General features: G+C 40.2%; 1 protein-coding gene across 2 annotated transcripts in view; it reads right to left on the reverse strand.

Annotated features, from left to right (window-relative positions):
• UBE3D (ubiquitin protein ligase E3D) overlaps nt 1–24,150 on the reverse strand; it is a 214,677-nt gene that overhangs the window by 114,757 nt on the left and 75,770 nt on the right. For both annotated transcript variants that reach the window (XM_063443032.1, XM_063443031.1), the window contains exons 6-8: nt 23,380–23,449; nt 21,994–22,102; nt 10,619–10,785 (exon numbers count right to left, since the gene is read on the reverse strand). In XM_063443032.1, coding sequence (XP_063299102.1) covers nt 10,619–10,785; nt 21,994–22,102; nt 23,380–23,449 — 346 coding nt within the window. The remainder of the gene's footprint in view (nt 1–10,618; nt 10,786–21,993; nt 22,103–23,379; nt 23,450–24,150) is intronic.

The following is a 24,150-nucleotide window of genomic DNA, read 5'->3' on the forward strand; positions in this document are numbered from 1 at the left end:
CCAGCTTCTGCAGACCTGCAAAACCTGGTTGTGATCCTGCCACTCAATTATTGGCTAAGAGCATAGGCAGACCCCCTCAAAGCCAATGAATGAACATCTATAATTAAGAGTTTGCACAGAATTTATATTATCCAGCCTAAAACTCTATTTCCAGGCTGACCAATGATGCCTCAATGCATCTAGATTAAGGTGGCCATATTTTGTAAATACAAAACCAGGACGCTCATTTACTAAGGAGGTGAAGTATGGCGAGCTGTTGCAAGACCAGCGTGGTGCTGGAAATAAGGCGAGTTAAAAACATATTTTTTAACAGGGGGCAGGACTCCTGAACAGCATTTTTTACAACAATAGCATATTTAAGGAACATTCTGTTTACCATAAAAACGTCAAATAAATGAAGATTTCATGATGCCAGCAGGCTGCTGGGTATTTTTTTTTCCTTTATGGGATTAAACCGCTTTCAAATGGTTTAACCCCAAAGGCTGTCTCCAGCGCCAGATCTCCAGGTTATCCAGCGGCATCCGGCTTCTGAAACGGAGTTTCAGGATGTGCAGATTGCTGCCAAGCACGGGTGCTGATTGCTTTAGGCCAATCGGTAGCTCCTAATTCATCATTTATTTATTTTTTTTAATTATGAATGGAGAGCTACTGATTGGCTTGGAGTACCAGCTGATCACTCTTGCCAATCAGCGGCACCTCTTCCTGGCGGCACTCTGCACTTCCTGAAACTCAGCGCTGGCCCCGCCCCAATCCGCCTCCTTGATGACATCATTAGAATTGCCGATTTTTTGCCAATCTAATCCAAAGGGAAAGCATTGGATTGTCTGAAATCGGCAATGAGGTGGGATGGAGATCCAAACACAGTTTTTTGCCAATAAGCACTTCTTCAGAGATGCATTGAATCAATGCATCTCTATGAGGAAACTTCAGCGTCCCTATGCAGAGCGTGGAGATGCTGAACGGCAGTGCTGCCTACTGTGCAGCACTGTCCCAGAAAGCACCTCCAGTGGCCATCTGAGTAGTTCCTAGGGGCAATGTAAACACTGCCTTTTCTCTGAAAAGGCAATGTTTGCATGAAGATGCCTGAAGGCAATGATTATACTCACCAGAACAACTACATTAACCCCTTAAGGACCAAACTTCTGGAATAAAAAGGAATCCTGACATGTCACACTTTCATGTGTCCTTAAGGGGTTAAGCTGTAGTTGTTGTGGTGACTATAGTGTACCTTTAATTGGCTGGTAATCATCCCAATCCGCATAGCAACAAGACACAGATTGGTATATTGCCAGCTGCTTAGCATCAGGAGAAGGGGATGCAGCATTGGAGCACAAGTGGAGGGCCATATAATTTTTAAAACCGGGACATTTATACGTCCTGAGAAATCTTCTCTGGGACACATGAGTGGAAACCATGACCATCCTGGTAAAACTAAGATGTCTGGTCACCCTGAGCTAGGTGGATATATTCCGCTGGAAACAGATGGTTTAAACTCTACATGTGCAAAGTTTCATAGGAAAATGCTGCATTTACAGACTCCGGGACCTTGGCCACTTCAAATCACTGAAGTGGTCATGCTGCTTGGAGTAACTCTTTAACCCTTTAAGGACACATGACATGTGTGACATGTCATGATTCCCTTTTATTCCAGAAGCTTGGTCCTTAAGGGGTTAAACAACCTAAACAATGTAGCTCATTGCACAGCTTGTAATGCACAGAAGTACCTGCCACTAAATAGTAATACCTGGAAGGTCATTGGATTAGTTATTAGTAATTAAGCGGGCAGAAGAGCTGAATCAGCTTATTGTTCAGTGTAACCTTAAATGTCTCTCAGTTAGAATATATGAAACAAGTTCCCACTGGCTTGTGTGGATAATTCAGGTGAAATAAACAATGTAAAGTAGAGGTCTCTGCTGTCTTCTTAGGGACATTATGATACAAAATGTTATGTTTTTTTAGACAGGTGTGAGAATTTGACACAACCTTCGGCCTTACATGTACATAGATAGTGTTTGTTAATATAACTGACTTGCACCCGTCATCTGTATGTACTTATTAAAACGTAAGCTCCTTTTGTTTAGACGTGTCTGTTCTCTCTGCCATCAGTGGGCATCTGTTAACAAAGTGGCTGTTGTGGACTACAACATTATAATGGAGGAGGATTAGGAGTTGTAGTCCACAGCAGCCACTTTGTTAACAGATGCCCATTGATGGTAGAGAGAACATACATCTAAACAAGAAGAGTTAATGTTATAATCTGTAACTACAGATAAAGGGTGCAAGTTTGGCTGAATTTGAGCTCTTCAGTGATTTGTCTTGCAGATAGAAACATGCAGCATTGCAAGGATATTTATGAAACGTGTGTCTATTTGAAAATGCAATACATTTTATGCTCGAGGGATTAACACAGGAAGGATAATATTTTTTCCTGATCGATATAAAGTGCAGCCTGGAAGTCACAACATTTACATCAACTACAAGTGTCATGGTAATGCTGGATAATCCCCATTATTAGCACAAATCTCAGAAATGCAAAACACGCTAATATCCTGAAGACCCTGGATGCATCCTTTCCAAATAATTGGTTGGATAAAGGACACTTTCCAAACACAGGCAATTTTCATCTTCCCTATTTGTTTTGTCAATTCTAGTTTACAACCGATGCGGAGTGTATTATAATAATCCTTTCTTTGCACAGCAAAACATAGGGGGTGGGGGAGAAGGGGAGTTTGCGTTTCATAAGGGTTTAAATAAATAATCCCAAATCCCTATTGGCCTCGTTATAGTAGCCTCATACAAATTTCCTTTTCTATATGTTCTCAAACAAAAGTGCCTACCTTGCAATTTGAGCTCCTGCTGACTCGTTTTAGCCTTAAGGAAATATTTAAATTCACGTTGCTCATTATCCTGAGCAGTTTTAAGCAGCCTATTGTGATAAATCATTGTGAGGGTTGTCAAATTAAAGTTTCTTCTTAAACGAAAATAAACCTGTTCTGAAAACACACACATTTTTACAAAATGCTCTGACGTATAAGGATGAGGGTTTTTCTGCCATGGTGATAGTGATAGAATCCAAATCGTGTTCTTGAAAACTGATAGCAGAAACCAGTGCAGATTTATTCAAATGGAAATTTTTTGAAAGGCAAGGGAAAAAACAGACAATTACAAGAAAACAAGGATTTACCTTGCTCCCATCTGTGTATTTAAATCATTTTTATCCGTCTATTTTTGAAAGAATAATGAAATGTTTATGCTCAAGCTTTAAATGCGAGAAACTTTTCTACAAAGAGACACATATGAATATCTGGTCTGTACTTCATTTGTCAATTTACTCATATATCCTGTAAGTATTTAATGGGACACTGTAAGCACCAAAACCACATCATCTTAATGTTGTGGTTTTGGTGCATGGATGCGTCCCTTTACACTTACAATGTAAAACATTACAGTTTCTGTGAAATGGCAATGTTTACATTTGGTTGAAAATACATATCTAGTATTGTCAGACAGACACCAGTAAACACTTGCCCCTCGAGGACTTTGACTTTTGAATGTCTTCATATTCAGCATGATCACACATAGCATTGGAGAAGTATTGAATTGGCAGTGATTGCCATATATGCACTGTCGGCCGGTAATGCTTCTAAATTAAAGGAGCACTTCAGGCCCCATAACTTAATTGAATTGACGTTTTGATGGCCACTGAAGTCCTGGGCATAACTTTACTATATGGGGTTATACAGCTTTTGAAATGGTTTAACCCCTATGTTATCCTAAACGGACATCCTGTTATAGGCTGAAAGTGACAGCTGAAAAGGGGTTAAAACAAAAAGGCCTAAACATTAAAAATGGCTAAGCAAGACATAGGTTGTGTTTTACTGCCAACAGTTAAATATTCCAGCTGGTCCTTTAGAGTCATTCTGACAGCATTTAACGAGATGCATATAAGATTCAAATATACGGCATATCTAGCTGTCTGTTAAAAGTTTCTCTGACAGGTTGACAATAAACTTATGCTAGCAATTTATAATCAGTCATTCGAGGTTATATTATGAAAATCTTCAAAGGAAATATCATTAGACTAAATGCTATGGCTGTTAAAGGATCACTATAGTGTCAGGAAAACAAACTAATTTTCCTGACACTATCATCCTTAGGATTCCCCCCACCCTCAGGGCCCCCCTCCCTTGGCCCTGAATGGGTTAAAACCCCTTCAGCCACTTACCTTTATCCAGCGCCGGGCTCCCACAGCGCTGATGACCTCTCCTCCCCTGTCTACGTCAGCTCCTGAGTGTAGCAGAATGCGCGCAAGAACCGCGAGCGCATTTAAACAGTCAATAGGAAAGCATTTCTGAATGCTTTCCCATGGATGCTCTGCACGCTGGATGCGATTTTCGCATCCAACGTCGCAGACGCGCCTCTAGTGGCTGTCCGGAAGACAGCCACTAGAGGTTGGATTAACCCTGCAATGTAAACATAGCAGTTTCACTGAAACTGCTATGTTTACATCTGAAGGGTTAAAACCTGGGGGACCTGGCACCCAGACCACTTCATTGAGCTGAAGTGGTCTGGGTGGCTATAGTGTCCCTTAAATAATCCTCTTTACTTATAGGGAGTTCCATTAGATGTTTACATAATGAAAAAATGTATTAAAGCCAGTAGTAAATAGAGCACCACAATTTGATAAGCACCTTATATTTCATTTACAATATATGTAATTTGTCCACTATCAAATTTTGCTTTATTGGGCACAATTTTAATCCTAAACCAGTGTGGTCCTTGCTTTTTGCTTCAGAATGGCACTAAAACAGTTAACTGCTGTACAAGGTGCACTCCAAGCATCATAAACACTATGCTATAAAGCAGTTATGTCCAAAGTCCGGCCCGCATTCCGGTTTAATACGGACCCCCAGGTAATTTGGCTAATCGATCTGTTGTGGCCCCCAGTGAATTCCCGAGCGCTGCTCAGGATCCCTGGATCTTTGAATGCCACGGTCCTGAGTGGTGCGCGGGGATTCACTGGCAGCCAAGAGATTGCGAGAACGCAGACGGACGTGCAGTCACTGCTCGTCCTCAGTCTGTGTTCTCGCGATCTCTTGGACGTCGCGGGATTTGGTTCCTTCTCCCTGGAGGGACAGAATGAAAGAGCGACAGAATGAAAGAGCGACAGAATGAAAGAGCGACAGAATGAAAGAGCGACAGAATGAAAGAGCGACAGAATGAAAGAGCGACAGAATGAAAGAGCGACAGAATGAAAGAGCGACAGAATGAAAGAGCGACAGAATGAAAGAGCGACAGAATGAAAGAGCGACAGAATGAAAGAGCGACAGAATGAAAGAGCGACAGAATGAAAGAGCGACAGAATGAAAGAGCGACAGAATGAAAGAGCGACAGAATGAAAGAGCGACAGAATGAAAGAGCGACAGAATGAAAGAGCGACAGAACGAAAGAGCGACAGAACGAAAGAGCGACAGAACGAAAGAGCGACAGAACGAAAGAGCGACAGAACGAAAGAGCGACAGAACGAAAGAGCGACAGAACGAAAGAGAGACAGAACGAAAGAGACAGAACGAAAGAGAGACAGAATGAAAGAGAGACAGAATGAAAGAGAGACAGAATGAAAGAGAGACAGAATGAAAGAGAGACAGAATGAAAGAGAGACAGAATGAAAGAGAGACAGAATGAAAGAGAGAAGGGACAGAATAAAGAGAGAAGGGACAGAATAAAGAGAGAAGGGACAGAATAAAGAGAGAAGGGACAGAATAAAGAGAGATAGAATAAAGAGATGAAATGAAAAGTCTGCAGTTTGCAATACACTTTGCATAAAAGAGTTATTTTGCATTTAATTTTAATGGTTCAAAGAATGTCAGGAAAAATGGTCAGCCATCACACATGTTCACTTCATCAAATCTGGCCCTCTTTGAAAACAGTTTGGACACCCCTGCTATAGAGATTATGGAGCCAGGAGTTCCATGTGTGGTATTTTTTATTTTTTTTACCTACTTTTGCCCTGGTGTTAGTCAACCTTCCTCAGGGAGATAATAAGCTGTGCAGAATTTTATTTGCCTTTCTACACCGCTCTCATTCACTTCTCTGCCATCAATGTTCAATACCTTAGCCCCTGTTTGAGGCTCCAGAAAAATGCCACTAATTGTATCCAGCTGTGCAAGGTTATGCACAGGTCTCGTTTTACCACTTCTCTTGGCAAAAGATTGCCCCCATATTTCCCTCTGCCCAGATACAAGTACAGCACCCCAGTCCCCTTTTCCAGCTGGCAAAAATGTTGTGACATAGCTGTCAGGAGTAGTGGGGATCCTAAACGCAGAGTGTAAATAAAGATTTAACGTACCAGACCTTAGAATGGCCGGGTTAGTGTTAAGAGGACAGAGAATGAATAGGTACGAGCCGAGGTCAGGGAAGCCAGAAATCAGGAAAGAACGAGGGTAGATAAGCCAAGTCAAAGGAACAAAAGAAGGGAGAATAGTCAAACAAGCCGAAGTCAAAACCAGAAAATACAAATAAGTACAATGCGCTATTGGGACTAAGAAGAACCACAACAGGGAAATGAGTCTGGTTCAGAAGTTCCCTTATATACCTTGTTCTTTAATTTATAGCCACACCCCCAAAATGGTCGAATTTGAACGTCTTGGCGGGTAGTGACATCACTAGCGGGGCTATCGCGGACGGTGCGAGAATCACTAGGAACTTTGGAGGAATGCCTGGAACGGTCCCCAGTCCCATGCACCCTGACAATAGCACAGTGTGGCTATGAGGGTCTATTTGCTCTGATTCTCTGCCGGACACCAATGTCTGTGTACTCTGAAGTTATGCAATGTCTTCAATTCTCATTTTACGTGTGGCAGGGAATACAAGCTGGAGTGCTTTGCATGGGAGGGCAAATAGACCCTTGACAGCCTCGAATGGACTATGGCATCATAACACACAGAGATGCTAAGCAAGTACAGGGAAAGGTGACAATTGTTTCACTCACTCTGCATTACCTATGACAGAACTAAAGTAATGATGCTCATAGAGAATTATTACTTTGCTCTGACTGGTTCCGGACCAGCTAAGCTGGCTGGCTGAAAATGAAAACGGATAAGACTAACAGCTAAGGGGCTATCAGTCTGAAGAAAATGAAACAAATTAAAGTAATTTAGACTTTTACTCCAGGGGTATTCCAAGTTCCATAATCTCTACAGTGATTTTAACATTTGCACATAAGAAATTTAACCCCTTGGCTGCGGAAGTGTAACTCCACATCCGGCAGCGTCATTGGGACATCATTAGCCAGCCCAGAAATTTTTTTTTGTCTTTATAAAAATGTATATTGCTACCTGAATAAGTTCTTGTCTGTTTATCACGTGGTATCCATCTTTTTTTTTTTTTTTTTTTTTTTTTTTAAGTGTCTTATTCTGGAGCTTATATAGATATATCTTCATATATATCATTGTTGAGTACGTCTTGTTTTTTGGTGGTGTGGTGAGGTTCACCATTACTATCTCCAGTTTCACCAATATCTACACTTCTAGTGATTGATTGTCTTTGTTACAAGAGTTCCGGACTGTCTAATGTCAATTCTGTTCAAATTTTTGCACAGTCTGCCATTCACTAGTTGAGACAGGTCAGCTGACAGTATAAACAAAGTCCAGGTCTGTATTTTACTGCACAAAGCAGACCAAATACAGGTTCAAAAAGGAGGGTGCCATTTTCTTAATAAAGTTCCTTTAACAATATGAAACACTGAAATTTAATTTTACCGATGTCACCAATAGTGGTTGGAGGCAAGAATTAAAACTAAATGTATGCAGCCATTACACAATTCTAAATTTCTCCAGACATTTCCCTTTAAGTTATATGCAAGTTTCTCATTCTGACAAGTTAGGTCTGCTTAAACCAAAAATGTTCTCTTTAGTTTCTCATATTTCTTTACTTTAGGTTTGATTTAAAGATTTATTTTAAGATGAAGTAGATCGATTTGCATGTCAAAAGTATGTGCTCTGATTTATTACTTTTATGATTGTTCTCACTTCCGTTTATCCATCAAAGGACATTTTTTAAGAATTGTTCTCACTTCCGTTTATCTATCAAAGGACAGAAAGGCCTATTGATCAATTTTTAAATAACAAAAAGAGCGCTAGCGATACCTTATGGAGTTAAACAAAGTTATACATCTACAATATTTTTTTGAAGTATGATACTTTGATACATGACCCACTTATAACAATCCATTGAACACTCTAATTGATTTATTTTAACATGGATTTGAAGAAATATTTTTCTTGTCTAATCTCTCTTCAAAATTTGTAGATTTTAAGTTTATGTTTGAGAATGCCATAAAACGAGCAATTAAAATGCCGAATTTAAAATTAGCAAGAATCTCACTGAATGACCAAATAAGTCATCCTCGAACACATGCCACCATCTGGAAAATTTAGGATATGATCAAGGAATTAAAAATTTTAAGCTAAAATAGCTAAACTAAGAACGAATCTCCCCTGTGTCTGCTTTAAATGTTCCATTTTCTGATGAATACCAGACAAGTCACAGTTTACAAGTAAAATCCCTAAACTCTGAATGATAGTAAATTGAAATCTGAATGACAAATCTGAAAGCAATAGCTGATTTGGAAGATTTTCCCAAAGCAGCTATTTACTCTTATTCTGATAAGCGAATGATTTGCACAGTTTTTTTCTAAAGATGCTACAGTTGCAAAAGACAGCCAATAGAGGAGCCACATGTGGTATACTCTACCCACACCCCCCGGGGTCCCCCTTCCATTTTCCCCTTACTTTACATGTGCACGTACTCATAACCTCCCTAACCTTGTGTCCCCTGGTCATATCCCCCATGTATCTCTTTCCTCCCATATTTTACATAATCTATAATTAAAGGGACACTACTGTAGGCACCCAGACCACTTCTGCCCATTGGAGTGCTCTGGGTGCCTTGCCCCTCTCCCCTTAGCCTTTGTTAGACAAAACACTGCGTTTTTGGAGAAACAGCAGTGTTTTGATTACAGGGCTAATCCAAGCTCTAGTTGCTGTCTCAGACAGCCGCTAGAGGGTGCGTCCGTATTCTAAGGAGCACGAAAAGTGTTTTAAATGCATGAGGATGTCAAGCGTCGTCGGAATCTCCATAGGAAAGCATTGAATAATGCTTTTCTATAGTGAGATCTAATGCGCGGCCATTGCCGTGCATGCGCATTAGGTCTCCCGCCAGCAGAGGGACATAGGGGCTGGATCCAGGGAGGGGCCCTTGACAGAAGGTGAAGCTATAGTGCCAGGCACTATAATTTCCCTTTAATAACCTCTGTCTTTGTACTGCTCAGCTGCGCTGTGGGAGGGGCCCTTGACAGAAGGTGAAGCTATAGTGCCAGGCACTATAATTTCCCTTTAATAACCTCTGTCTTTCTACTGCTCAGCTGCGCTGTGGGAGGGGCCCTTGACAGAAGGGGAAGCTATAGTGCCAGGCACTATAACTTCCCTTTAATAACCTCTGTCTTTCTACTGCTCAGCTACGCTGTGGGAGGGGCCCTTGACAGAAGGGGAAGCTATAGTGCCAGGCACTATAACTTCCCTTTAATAACCTCTGTCTTTCTACTGCTCAGCTACGCTGTGGGAGGGGCCCTTGACAGAAGGGGAAGCTATAGTGTGAGGCACTATAACTTCCCTTTAATAACCTCTGTCTTTGTACTGCTCAGCTACAGTATGAGGCTATGGACAGCTAGGAGTGGGGCGCTATGCATTTACTGGCTATTAAAATTACGGAGATCAAAATAGCGTAGACTTAAGTACATTATTATTAAGTAGTGATTCTGACCACAGTAACCAATCTCTGAAAGGCTGACAGTCAATATTTTTGTCTGGGGAGTCCTTACAATGTGAGTATTACATTATTATTCAATGCAAATAAATACTTTAAAAGCTCTACTCAAAGAGGATATAATGTGAAAGACAATTAAAGGGACACTATAGTGCCCAGAACTACAGCTTAATGTAGATGTTTTGGTGAGTATAATCATTCCCTTCATGCAAACACTGCTTTTTCAGAGAAAAGGCAGTGTTCACATTGCCCCTAGGGGTACCTACAGTCGCCACCATTTAGATGTGGACCCGCGCGGCGCTGGAAAGAAGGGGCGTTTAAAGAGCTCTTGTCCCCTAAATGGTTGTTTAACACTATAAGGTCAGAAATACATGTTTGTGTTCCTGACCTTAAAAGGGTTCCTTTAAAGTTGTATGATATAAGAATTAACTGATATCTCACCCATGTAACTACCAGCAGGCATGAATGACGGACTTTGAATTTGATAATTATCCACACGTCAGAATTTGAAATCATAGTATGCATGTAAGAAATACACTTACTAATAAAATGCTATTCTTCGCTACTGATGACTTGCCTATAACTTGACACACAATTATAAATAAATAAAAAAAATTTTTAAGAAATCGCAAATTATTAATAACCAAATTTACATTTCATAAAGTTCAGCTTGATTTGTATATTGTTAACTCTTTATATGGCCAGGTATACGGAGTTTATAGGTTATTTAAAAACAAGCTGTTCACAGTTTTATTATCATATAATCTTATATGGTGAGAGAAAAATTACTTACTCATTGTTACCTCCATCTGTGCATGATGAATATAGTACCCTTGCAGCATTTCTGGCTTCAAGAGACTGTGTGGAGGGAGCAGGGAAGTTGTCTGAGAAAAGTGATGTCACATTCCCCGCTCTTGTCCCCGATTCAACCAGTAGAGTGTCAACATTCAAAAGCCAAAGCTAAACAGAACGGGTTGAAAACACAAAGAAAACAAGAGTTATCTTTTCATGTGCAATACAGCAAATTCTTGTACATTGTGCAGCCTTAAGGACTTGTGCTGGCTACAGTGATGTTAGAAGCATCAAGTGACCAATATAGGACATACCAGCACAAAAAAGCAGGACAAAGTTTGAAACTGAACCAAACGAGGATTACCAAAGTGTTTTGATCTGAAAAGTGGTTCACAGTTCTAAAAGAAAAGCCATCACAGATGAATCTAATACAATAAAACTGGTGATTCTATCACTTTTCCAGCTCTACGCCACTTTTCATATCACAACACAAACATAAAAAAAAAAAAAGAAAATTCTGCTCTTTTTCCAACTTATTTTTCCATTTATTTTAAATGACTGCCTTTTTACATTATAATTAAAGAAACACTATAGCGTTAGGAATACAAATATGTATTCCTAACACTATAGAGACCTAGTCACCTAAACGGTGACTATGGCTGCGTTCCGTGGCGAATAAATTGGTTATTAACCATTTATTTGCTTACCTTAATCCAGCGCCGAGCTCCCTCTGCACTGGTGACCTCTCCTCCTCCATCGATGTCAGCTCCCGAGTGGAGCCGAAGGCGCGCACGCATTCAAGCCTGCCCACAGGAAAGCATTACTCAAGGCTTTCCTATGGGGATCTTTTTTGACGCTGGACTCCAAACTAGAGGCTGGATTAACCCTGCAGTGTAAACATAGCAGTTTCTCTGAAATCGCTATGTTTTCAGCTGTAGGGTTAAAACTAGGGGTACCTGGCACCCAGACCACTTCATTGAGCTGATGTGGTCTGGGTGCCTATAGTGGTCCTTTAATGCACCGCTTTCATATATATTATTTATAAAATGCTGCCTTTTCCTGATGTGCTAGAACCTATTTTTCACAAAAAACATGAACAAAATTCAAAGTTTTACCACTAATTTCAATTAAAAAACAAGACATGTAATATTTTTTAATTGCAATATACTACACATTCAATTTAACATCTAGCTTGCTTGTTATATTTCTGATAAAGATCTTCATAGTTCAAAGAAATGGTCTAGAAGGCTCATTGACCCTTGTATAATCCTTTTTATTGTAAGACTCTCCAAGTTAGCTCCTTGCATTGCTAATCGCTATATCTTTTGAAGAAAGAAAAAAAAAAACACTTGGAATAATGCTTATAATCTTCATAGAGCATTCCTACTGTTTAAATATTTACTTATGAGGAAGAAGAAAATGCAGCAATGGTAACAAATCGAGTATTAACTGCATTTCTTTATTTGTACGTTAAATTCACATTATGATAAACATTAACACATGGGAATGTCTAAAGCATATATCAAGGACACAAATTCGAGAAAACAACAATAACACTTTACTATGCAAAGCTGTAGAAAACATCCATATGCTTTACAAGCAGACCTCAAATAACTTGAAGATTAACAATGCAATTAAATATATATTGTTAATTTTCTTGTTTTAAAGAGACCAGCAAAGTTTAGTTATTCAGCAAGCTGCAATATTTGGATTTGTGACCAAAGTTTGAGTACAGATGCCCCTTGTTCCCCAAGTTTGCTGAGATTACAGGGGATTGCTCCGTGGTTGCTGCACGCACCATAACCAGTTCAGTTTAAACCATTGGCATTCCGAGGAGTAACTCCAGCCGTGTCATGGGGTGTCACCAGCCAGCCTGGACCTGGAGTTCAATAAAGTTCTGTGCATTTTATGGCTTGCAGTGTTCTACTGAAGTTCTCAGCCAATGAATTGTGACAACATCGGCTTCGGATTTCTGCAGCTCTGCATAAATTGGAAGCACTTTACTGACTCACAGCCAGCAGTAACCCAGGTAAGAGGGAAAAGCATTGCTAGATGGTTTGCCCCATAACCAGGAAATCAAGCCAGGGTACTCCTGGTATTATTACCATGACAACAAGCTGTAGTGGCTATGATACTTGGAGTAAACCTTTAAGATTGAATGTGAGCTAGAAATGTAATCATATCCATCTACTTGAATAAGGTGTTATTTTCAGTCAAATTTGATGGCAGAATTCCAAGCAAATATGACAAAAAAAATAAAAAAAAATATTGGGAGGGGAACCAGGCGGACCATCAAGCAAGACGCAGGGCATAACTCCTGGAATAATATCTAAAATACAATTTCTAGTACAAGATTTATGGATACCTAATGAAGAACAACTAACTTTAATTGTCCAGGATACACTCTGCAATCACTCTAGACTCTGTGTTTATGCTCCAGCTTTACGCCTAAGGCCTGCTAACCTATTAATGGCAGGGGATGTGGCCTATTCCCTGTTCTCGAACAGATCTTCCAACCTAAAAAGCACCATTCCAACCCCTTCCACCATTGAACCAGTGGGGGAAAATCCCAGTCCCCACTGGAGAGGTTCTCTATCCTCGTTTGATAAACTTTTGTTGATCTTCAAATTTTAATATGGCTGCTTCATACAAACCTGCTCAACAAAGGTTAGCATCTCCACAAGAGGGTTTATGATGATTGGAGTAACCCTCTAATTTTGCTGATGGTCACGTGAAAATACATTTAAAAATATGTCAAACAGATTAAAGAGAAAGTGTTTATTTAAAAGAGAGAATTCTTAATTGTGCTAACAAGATTAAAAGTTTTATTATGGCTAATTCTAATTCCGAAGCATTTTAATGGTTGTTAACCAGAATTAATTGTCTACACACTGCAGAAAACCAATTACATAAACATAATCAGACTTTCCTGAAAGGCATTAATTGACAAAATACAAAAAAGGAAGAAACATTAAAGTCTGAAAAAAAAAAAATATATATCTTCAAAATAATTAAAGTTTCCAAGTAGTTTATTGTGGTTTGCAAAGGATTAAATGAATGCAAATAAATTGGATCCAGGCAAAAAGTTACAAATACTAACAAACTAGGACACTGATGTTTTGAGATCAAGAGGTAGCCAACAGGTAGATATCAAACTGTGAGAGAACGTCACCACTCATGATGTGTTTCCAATCTATGGCAAGGCATTATGGTTTACAGACAAAGCAGCATGGAAGATATAGATGATGGTGTAATCTTTTGGCTACCACCAAATTTTGGTTATTGCTAAGCGCATAGTAGTACACTTGGCTTTAATCTGTTGGTGGTAGCCAAAAGATATAAATTAAAGGTGATTATAGAAGCCTTATATTGAAGGTGATAATTAGCGGCACATTTTTTAGGGTCCTTGTATCAGAATGACTTAACAGCTCCCCTCTGCCATTTACATTAAATTTTTTTTTTTATATTCTTTGCCTTGGATCTTGATATACAGACATTTGCTCTCCTCTGTCCACAATGTCTGCTGTTTGCCCTTCTAGATTTCCAAACATGTATTCCTAACAGTATAGTGCTGGACTATATATTTTGATTGAGCCCCCGATGTAAAAAGCACTGCGCCAATCAAATGCGAGTAATTTGATCTAGAACCAAGTTTGAGTCTTATAATACTGGAAGAATTTTTTTGGGCTGTCATGAAGCCAGCCACTAGAGGCAGGTTAATCCAGCAATGAAAACATTGCTGTTCTTAGACAAACTGCCAATGTTTTTAACTGCAGAGTTAAAAAGACAGGGGCACTGCACCCAGACTACATTACTGAAATGATGTGGCCTGGGTGCCTCCAGTATCCATTGAAGCTCTACTCATTGTCAAAGTGAATGTTATACATAAGAAAAAAGTCCACCGTTTTATCGTATGTAAAAAAAACAAAAACACCAAAAAAAAAAAAAGTGGTTTCATAATAAATAAAGAAATAAGGAGAAATAGAGGGACAAAATGAGTTAATAAAATTAACCCTGCAAAGTGATAGTGCTGCTTTAAGTTGTGTACAACTAGGCTAGAGACAGTATGACATTTTTTTTATCCTGGGTAAACTCAAGTTTGGGCATTTTCCATTTAGAACATAAACTAAAGCCAAGGCTCACGTACAACTAAGAAATATCAGAAGATATATCAGATAAATAGACAGATGAACTTTATGCATGTAAACTCACTGTACTGGTTGTAGAGTTTAGAGTATCAGCTCCAAACCCCCATTAGGACAATCAACTGGGTTCTCTAGCACTTAAAGCCCAGCTTGTTGTGATTTACATACTGTGTAAGTGAACCTCTCCATGATCCTTTCAAAACTGGACTTTAAAAACAGGCTCGAAGCCCAGCACTTCAACCATTCATCAAAAGGTAGGCAGTGTGTAAACACTACAACTTATTGTTGAGGTTATGGTGTCTAGCGCCCCAACGTAAACAGCTATTGTGTGGTTACACAATAGCTGTTTACGTTGAGAGTCTGCCTCAGAGTGATTAGAAAATTGCACACAAAAAAAAAAACAGTAAAAGACAGTCAAAAACTACCAGAACGTAAATTAAAAATACTGATATAGCAAGGTGCACTGTATTGAGTTCCCTTTAGAATATTAATTTTTACTCACTGTGCTTCCCATGTGTCTAGCTGTTCTTTTAACAAAATGCATTCTGCACCTCAAACTATATTAACATTTTGACTGTAAAATTGAAACGAACAGTTTTTGTAAACTAAACTATTAGTATTGTTGTATCATGGTTGTGTTTCCTAAAACAAACAGCAAAAATAGCTCCTGCAGCTCATTTACAGGAGTTATGTAGGTTACATCTAACTTCACTTTCCTAGCCCAGCTAGCCATGTAAAGTCATGGTGTTTATTATGTAGATCATGGATTATGACATGGGTTTGGTGTCATAGTGAGCTGTGCATATGAGGGTGAATCACTGAATTCACTCTAAATGATATTACTGGTTACCAAGAACTAAGTTTTAAACACAGCAATGACCTGAGGCTCTTTCTTCAGACACCAAACATAGGTGCGAGACTCGCACCGTGATAAACTTACACTTAAAGATCTAATTAACAACCTGTGCAAATGTCAAAAGAGTTGAAAAAAAAAGAACTAAAAATGAAAGGCACAAACATCTTTAAATAACCCAGACAATGAAAACGGTATTACCTTATTTTATAATATTATCATGATGGTGCGTAGGGGGAGGGAGGGAATGGTGAGCATAGCTGGAATGCGGAGAAATAAGTCAGCTGTTTTTCTAAACATGTGACTTTGAGTTAATTAAGCTAGTAGAATGAATATCAAAATGCATACAGGGAGTGCAGAATTATTAGGCAAGTTGTATTTTTGAGGATTAATTTTATTATTGAACAACAACCATGTTCTCAATGAACCCAAAAAACTCAATATCAAAGCTGAATATTTTTGGAAGTAGTTTTTAGTTTGTTTTTAGTTATAGCTATTTTAGGGGGATATCTGTGTGTGCAGGTGACTATTACTGTGCATAATTATTAGGCAACTTAACAAAAAACAAATATATACCCATTTCAATTATTTATTTTTACCAGTGAAACCAACATAACATCTCAACATTCACAAATATACATTTCTGACATTCAAAAACATAAAAACAAATCAGTGACCAATATAGCCACCTTTCTTTGCAAGGACACTCAAAAGCCTGCCATCCATGGATTCGGTCAGTGTTTTGATCTGTTCACCATCAACATTGCGTGCAGCAGCAACCACAGCCTCCCAGACACTGTTCAGAGAGGTGTACTGTTTTCCCTCCTTGTAAATCTCACATTTGATGATGGACCACAGGTTCTCAATGGGGTTCAGATCAGGTGAACAAGGAGGCCATGTCATTAGATCTTTTATACCCTTTCTTGCCAGCCACGCTGTGGAGTACGTGGACGCGTGTGATGGAGCATTGTCCTGCATGAAAATCATGTTTTTCTTGAAGGATGCAGACTTCTTCCTGTACCACTGCTTGAAGAAGGTGTCTTCCAGAAACTGGCAGTAGGACTGGGAGTTGAGCTTGACTCCATCCTCAACCCGAAAAGGCCCCACAAGCTCATCTTTGATGATACCAGCCCAAACCAGTACTCCACCTCCACCTTGTTGGCGTCTGAGTCGGACTGGAGCTCTCTGCCCTTTACCAATCCAGCCACGGGCCCATCCATCTGGCCCATCAAGACTCACTCTCATTTCATCAGTCCATAAAACCTTAGAAAAATCAGTCACTTGAGATATTTCTTGGCCCAGTCTTGATGTTTCAGCTTGTGTGTCTTGTTCAGTGGTGGTCGTCTTTCAGCCTTTCTTACCTTGGCCATGTCTCTGAGTATTGAACACCTTGTGCTTTTGGGCACTCCAGTGATGTTGCAGCTCTGAAATATGGCCAAACTGGTGGCAAGTGGCATCTTGGCAGCTGCACGCTTGACTTTTCTCAGTTTATGGGCAGTTATTTTGCGCCTTGGTTTCTCCACGCGCTTCTTGCGACCCTGTTGACTATTTTGAATGAAACGCTTGATTGTTCGATGATCACGCTTCAGAAGCTTTGCAATTTTAAGAGTGCTGCATCCCTCTGCAAGATATCTCACTATTTTTGACTTTTCTGAGCCTGTCAAGTCCTTCTTTTGACCCATTTTGCCAAAGGAAAGGAAGTTGCCTAATAATTATGCACACCTGATATAGGGTGTTGATGTCATTAGACCACACCCCTTCTCATTACAGAGATGCACATCACCTAATATGCTTAATTGGTAGTAGGCTTTCGAGCCTATACAGCTTGGAGTAAGACAACATGCATAAAGAGGATGATGTGGTCAAAATACTCATTTGCCTAATAATTCTGCACTCCCTGTATTAACTAATAATCTCATATTAATATTATCATTTCTGAGTTTGGCACCAGTACTATAAAAAAAAAAAGGTTAGAATTTCAAAAAGGAGACGCCAATGCAAGGTCACATGGTCAGGTTATAGCACACATGCTTCAAAGCAGTAAAGTTATATTTTAAATGTAAATTTTCTAAATTAATCTTTTTATAACTTTTTAAAATAATTTTCTAAATTAATATATGTTAATACAATACACAGACAGTTGCTCTGCTTTTTTAGTCTACAGTTCTTGATAGCTGAAAATGCCAGAAGACTCTGCACTGAACAGCCACAACAATTAAACCACTGACAGGTGAAGTGAATAACATTGATTATATTGTTACAGTGGCTCCTGTCAATGAGTGGGATACAGTTGTTGTAGAATTATTAGGCCCCATAAATTTCTGCCTTAGGCCTCATAGTTCAAGTCTTACAAGAATGCTTTGTTAGTAGAAATTGTGTGTCAGCGGAAATGTTAGGTTCCTGTTGAGTGAAACATTGTAGCAGCTAGTCTTAATAAAATGTGAAGTTACTAAAAGCCTTGAGAACTAACCTTGAGACTAACGTGCCAACTACTCAAAATGGCTGCCAAAGCCCCCCTCCCATCGAGTGAACTCCTCGTGCTAACAAGATGGTGCTGGAATCCGGAGGAGAACTTCACGACGACAGTAATGACATAAGATGGTACACCCAGTAGGGAGGGAATTTAACTAACCAATTAACACCTAAACCAATTAATAATGTTTACTTGTTGTTATCTTGAAATTCTATAGTGATGTAATTATGCCTATATAAGGGTCTGCGCACCCACTTTTTAACAGATGCCATTAAATTTCCTGAAGTTCTTTCATTAACCTGAACCTTGTGTCTCAGTGTGAATTTACTTCTGCGTGCACGCAACTTTATTATTTCTAATTTGGACAGGAACAGATAGTCATTCAAACTTATCGGTTTGCATAAAAGAATCCATTACACAGTCAGTTCTTGAATTGAATGTGACTTTGACAAGGGCCAAATAGTGATAGCTAGATGACTGGGTCAGAGCATCTTCAATACGGCAAGTCTTGTTGGGTGTTTTCCAGTATGCAGTGATAAGTACCTACCAAAGTGGTGCGAGGAAGGACAACCAGTGAACTGGCGTCAAGGTCATGGGTGCCCATGGCTCATTGATGCACGATGGGAATAAAGGCTAGCCCATCTGATTCAATCACACAAAAAAGAGCTACTGTAGCTTAAATTTCTGAAAAACAATGTGTTGCTCTAACCACCATGATCACTACTGCTTTTTGAAATTGTCAACTGCTTGAAACACCGCACATCCAGTTATTTGCACTTGTGTGCCGGGGGCAAGTTGCACCCCTGGCAGACGTCACTTAGACAAATTTTATGCACAAAATTGACATTAGGCAGTCTGGAACTTTGCCTGTCGTTGGGGCGCACTACACATAATTGCTTCTCCCTTGCAGGTGGAGACTGCAAGGGAGAAGCACTTGTCTCCCCAACCTTCCACCCACCCACACTGAAGGAAGTCATCCCTATGCCCTCTGCTATTTTTTTTCTTTATTTTCACATCCTCCCTCCTCCTTTCCCTCCTACTCCCTCTCCCCTTGCTGACTTGTAATTCGATGTGCTTGTGCTATACTCAGAGCAGTAATGCTCTCTGCATAATGTGCCTTCAGTGAGCTTTCCTGGATGATTGACAGACAGCCTGGCATGCATTCATGCCAGGCTACCTGCCAAACCTTAAGGAGGGCCCACATTATTTCTAAGCAGGTTTGCACCCTATTGGCAGCTCCAGTGACTTAATCACATCAAAGGCCCTCCTCATCTTCCCCCTCCCCCCACTGGCATCCTGATTCACCAAGCACTGCTGTTGTGAGGTAAGCATCATTGGCTGCTGTAGAAGTTCCTCTAGCATTTAAACTCAGTATTATTTATACCATGAGTAGGCAACCTTCGGCACAACATTACAATGTCCACAACATCTAGAGAGCCAAACGTTGCGTTCTCCAGGTCTATATTAGGTTTTGCTTTCTTATTACCTCCAAGTTTTTCTAAGGAAGGAACCTTGATTTTGGAATTAGTGCATGGTAGGTTAACAACTTAAATAGTAATTTAAGGGCTAATCAGAGGTCATACTAAAGATGAGATAGCAGATTGGCGGAGCCTGACCACGAGCCGGAGCGGTCGCAACACAGCACGGCTCCCGACCGAAACGAAGCCGACAAGTGGGGAATAAAACCCCCAATTGACCTACTCCTGACCAGGGGCACCATCGGTACTCAGCCCTGCAACCTCTCATGCCGTTTGTGTGTCCGGCACGGGTGAACCGCCGGAAGCGCAGACCTGCGGCCTACAAGCCGGTAGCAGCCCTCGACTGGTCGGCATTCCTGGACGGACTTGAACAGCCCGAGGATCCGGCAGTGGACGACCTCCACACGGCACCCTTACCTAATCAGGCAGAAATGGGCCGTCGGTCCCAAAAAACCCCACCGGAGACGGCACCAGGGTCCAGGGACATAGGCACCATGCTGCAGCAACAACAGCCGCCAGCCAAAATGGCGGGAGCAGCGGAGCATGACACCATGCAGGTACCAAGGGGTCCCATTCCACCTGCCCAACCCCCAGAACAGGCACAAACACCCGGGGGAACCGCAGATGGGTCTGCCCCAGTCACCCAGCGGGATTTCCAACATTTAATCGGGGAAATAAAAAACCTCTTGGCGACCAGCATAGCAGCCATTAAGTCTGACGTGCAGGCTATAGCTGACAGGGTCCAGTCCACGGAGAACGAAGTCACTACCATCAAACAGGGACTAACAACCCTGCAGGACACAGTAATGGCCCTCCAGACCCAACAACAAGCACTCTCCCTCCACTATGTCGCCCTCGACGACAAGACAAGGCGAAACCACATAAAGATAAGGGGAGTGCCAGACGCCGTCTCATCCGACGAACTACCTCACTACCTGAGGCGTCTCGTGGCTGCCATCCTGCCACCTACACAGGCCAAGAAATTTAACACAGACGGGATGTACCGCCTGCCACCTTCAGGCAGAACAGCTCCAAGCTTGGTCCGGGACGTGATTGTCCGCTGTGCTACCACCCAAGACAAAAAGAATCCTGATGACTGCTCTCCGGGGCAAGACGCCACTAACATTTGAAGGCGCACAGCTTACCATCTACCAAGACCTACAATGGCGTAAACCGCTGAACCAAGTCACCAGCACCCTCAGAGAAGCGGGGATAGAATACCATTGGAGGTCTCCCAGATTCTTGGTGGTCACTCGTCACGGAACTGTCCACAAACTCTCCACGCTTGCAGAGTTCCCGACATTCTGTCACGCTTTGGGCATCCCCGCACCCACCTAGGACACAGTCCAGCGATCTACTCCTGAGGCCTGACCTCAGCAACAGAGACTATACCAAACATGTTCTATGTTGCACAGTTACAGCTACACATAACCTGCTGGTCTAGAGCCACACCTAGCCCACCCATTCCCCCCATTGAAAAGAGGGAGCGACCGCTCCAAGTCTACTTACCCCCCCCACCGCCCAGGCCCTCCTGGGACCTGGGTACACATAGAAGAAGGCCATAACTCAAAACCCGTTAGGGTTACCCTAAACCTATTATAGCCACTCACCCATTCTCCCGAAGCAGTTCACACACTCATGATAACATACCGCTGCAGGTCCACAATCCTTAGTACATGATTCTGTTGAAGTGCTATTGTTCATGCCGTAATATGTTTCATAACTATGTATATTGTACATTTCATGTGTTCACGACCCGCAAGGGTATGATAAAAACTAAATTTCAATAAAAAGAGATTGACAAAAAAAAAAAAAAAAAAGATGAGATAGCATTTTTCTCTTTTCTCTTTAAATGCTTTGGGTTAATACTATTTTTTACTTAAAGGTAGAGTGTTGCTCCAGTTTAAATATATTGTACTGAATTTATGCTATTAACCTGTCCGGGGTACTGTGCCATCTTTACTTTGTTCAGGTGGTTTATTAATGTAAATACACAGCACTGACAGTGACAAAAGTTGTTCATACTAAAAAGTAGCAAATCGTGTCATCACTAAGCAGAAAGATAACGAAGAACACAATAGCAAGTCACCAAAAGAAAATCTTTAATGTAAATAACTAACGTACAAGGCATCCCTCAGTAATGTGTGTATTCCATTTCAGCAAACAAGTAAATCATTATAACACATGGAACATACACACAATTAGGTCAGTAGGCTGAAAAGATTCTTCACGAGTACAGTTAGCAACTATGTAACTGACAAAATACGACCAACTGCAATAGTGACAAATTATTTCAAAATGGATGACTCCTAATGACGGGAAAGTGAACAAATTCTTTGGGTGTTCATTAAAGTTTCACAAATAATTTTATAGGAGCCACACTCTTCTTAGAACTATTCTAGGTCAGTTAAAAAGATGACTTCTTACCAGTAGAACGAGTTTGCCATCTTGTCCCTGGACGCAGAACCTGTAAGTGCTCTTGGAGGCAGATAATTCCATCAGAAGTTGGACAATAACACTTTCCACAAACTGGGTTCTACGAAAACAGAGATCAGTCTTCACAGCATGTGTCCATAATAACGATCATTGGAAAGACAAGCAACTAATGGTAAGGGTTATTAAGAGAAGGCAAAATGTGCACATTATCCATTTTCCTTTCTGTGCTGTCAGCACCCCTACTGTATGCTTTAGAAGGATCTCTGGTTTGGGATTGTTAACAGATAATGACAAAGCAGAGTCCTATATCATCAGCTGGATTTAAAACACAGGGAATACACATTTTTGGAATGCGATAATTCAGTGTCAGCAAACAAAACAAGTTAATATACTTACACAGCAGTGTGCAAAACATTTGTCCTACATTAATAAGCTTAGATGTCTTGCCGTTTTTACTGAGGAAAACATAAGAAAAAAAATGTAACTAGCGCGTGAGCTGCTAAATTATGTTTGAGATTTTATTTTCACACTGACACAATTTAGATCTACCGGTAAAATCTGGTAAATTAATAGCAAGCTTGTGTCAAAGTTAATGTGAATCCCTTTACTCCAGTAATGGAAATTACTAACAAAAATTGTAAAATGTGTAAAAATAAATAAAACAAAACAAAAAAAAGTCCTTCCATATATAAGACAAACAATATATTTCAAAACACTCTTGCTGTGTTTGTTCTGAAATACGTTTTTTTCTCACATACTGCATACCTAGTCCTAGATAAAATGTATTCATTTTTATGGTCAAGTTATGACTGTTTTAAGCCTTTTTTTTCACAATGGTTTAGTGCTTAGTTTTTTTTTATGTTAAGAAAAAACAATTTTGTCAAATCACAAGGCTTTCTTGTTCAGATGTCTTGGTTTACTATTTGTCACTACTTGCCCATAATGGGAGCATATAGATGCTCTGGAAAATGTGAGTACATTAAGTTAATTTGTATTGCCTACAGCAGTAGAAACAGTGAGTACTACATTTTCACCATCTTTTTATTTGCATTATATAAAAAAATTGTATTGTTGTATAAATACAACAAAGATAATGCAATATGAAAAAATATACCAATATTATAAAGTCTTTTATCCTACAGAAACGTGTTTCACCATTTATTGGCTTCCTCAGTCCGGTAAATTAGTAAGGATAAAAAACTTTATAATATTGGTATATTTTTTCATATTGCACTTTCTTTATTATATTTATAAATACAACAAAGATAGTGCAATATGAAAAAATATCCCAATATTATAAAGTATTTTATATATATATGGGGGCTGGGAGACCTGACAATTTTGAGAGTGGTGTGTGAGATACTCTGTAGCACTTACCTTGAAATTAATTTATAATCTTGACCAGATGGCAGAATCAAGACTTCTGTGATATAATATTTGACAGCATCTAACGACAGAAAACATTTGGTGGTTATTGGCACAATAGTAATGCAAATATAATTTACTGCTGAAATTACACGAATATAAAGAAAAAAAAAATTACTCAGAGAGGGATCGATAAATGGATCCATCCGTCCCCCTTTATCCATCCATCCCTCTCTATCTGTCCCCCTCTATCTTTCCATCCATCCATATGGATGGATGGATAGGGAGGGATGGATGGATGAATAGGGATGGATAGATAGAGAGGGATGGATGGAGAAAGAGTGTGTGTATGTTTACAATATTTACTATTTGTGTGTTTGTATACAAACATTATGTATAGAGATATCTTATGTCTATCGTCTGTCCGTACTTCCACCTCTGATGCTCGCCTTCAAGATTTCTCGAGGGCTGCACCGTTCCTGTGGAACTCGCTTCCCTCCTCCGTTAGATGCTCACCCAGTCTCCACTCCTTCAAAAAAAAAAAATCGCTAAAAACCCACTTCTTCATAAAAGCGTATCAATTAAACTGTCAATAGCTCCCAACTGATTCCTCTTTTGCAACTGTCACTAGTCTAATACTATCCTTATCTTTTTGTGTCATTTTACCCCACACCCTCTAGCATGTAAGCTCATTGAGCAGGGCCCTCAACCCCTCTGTTCCTGTGTGTCCAACTTGTCTGGTTATAACTACATGTCTGTTCGTCCACTCATTGTAAAGCGCTG

The sequence above is a fragment of the Pelobates fuscus genome, chromosome 2, assembly GCF_036172605.1.
Source record: "Pelobates fuscus isolate aPelFus1 chromosome 2, aPelFus1.pri, whole genome shotgun sequence".
NCBI lineage: Eukaryota > Metazoa > Chordata > Amphibia > Anura > Pelobatidae > Pelobates > Pelobates fuscus.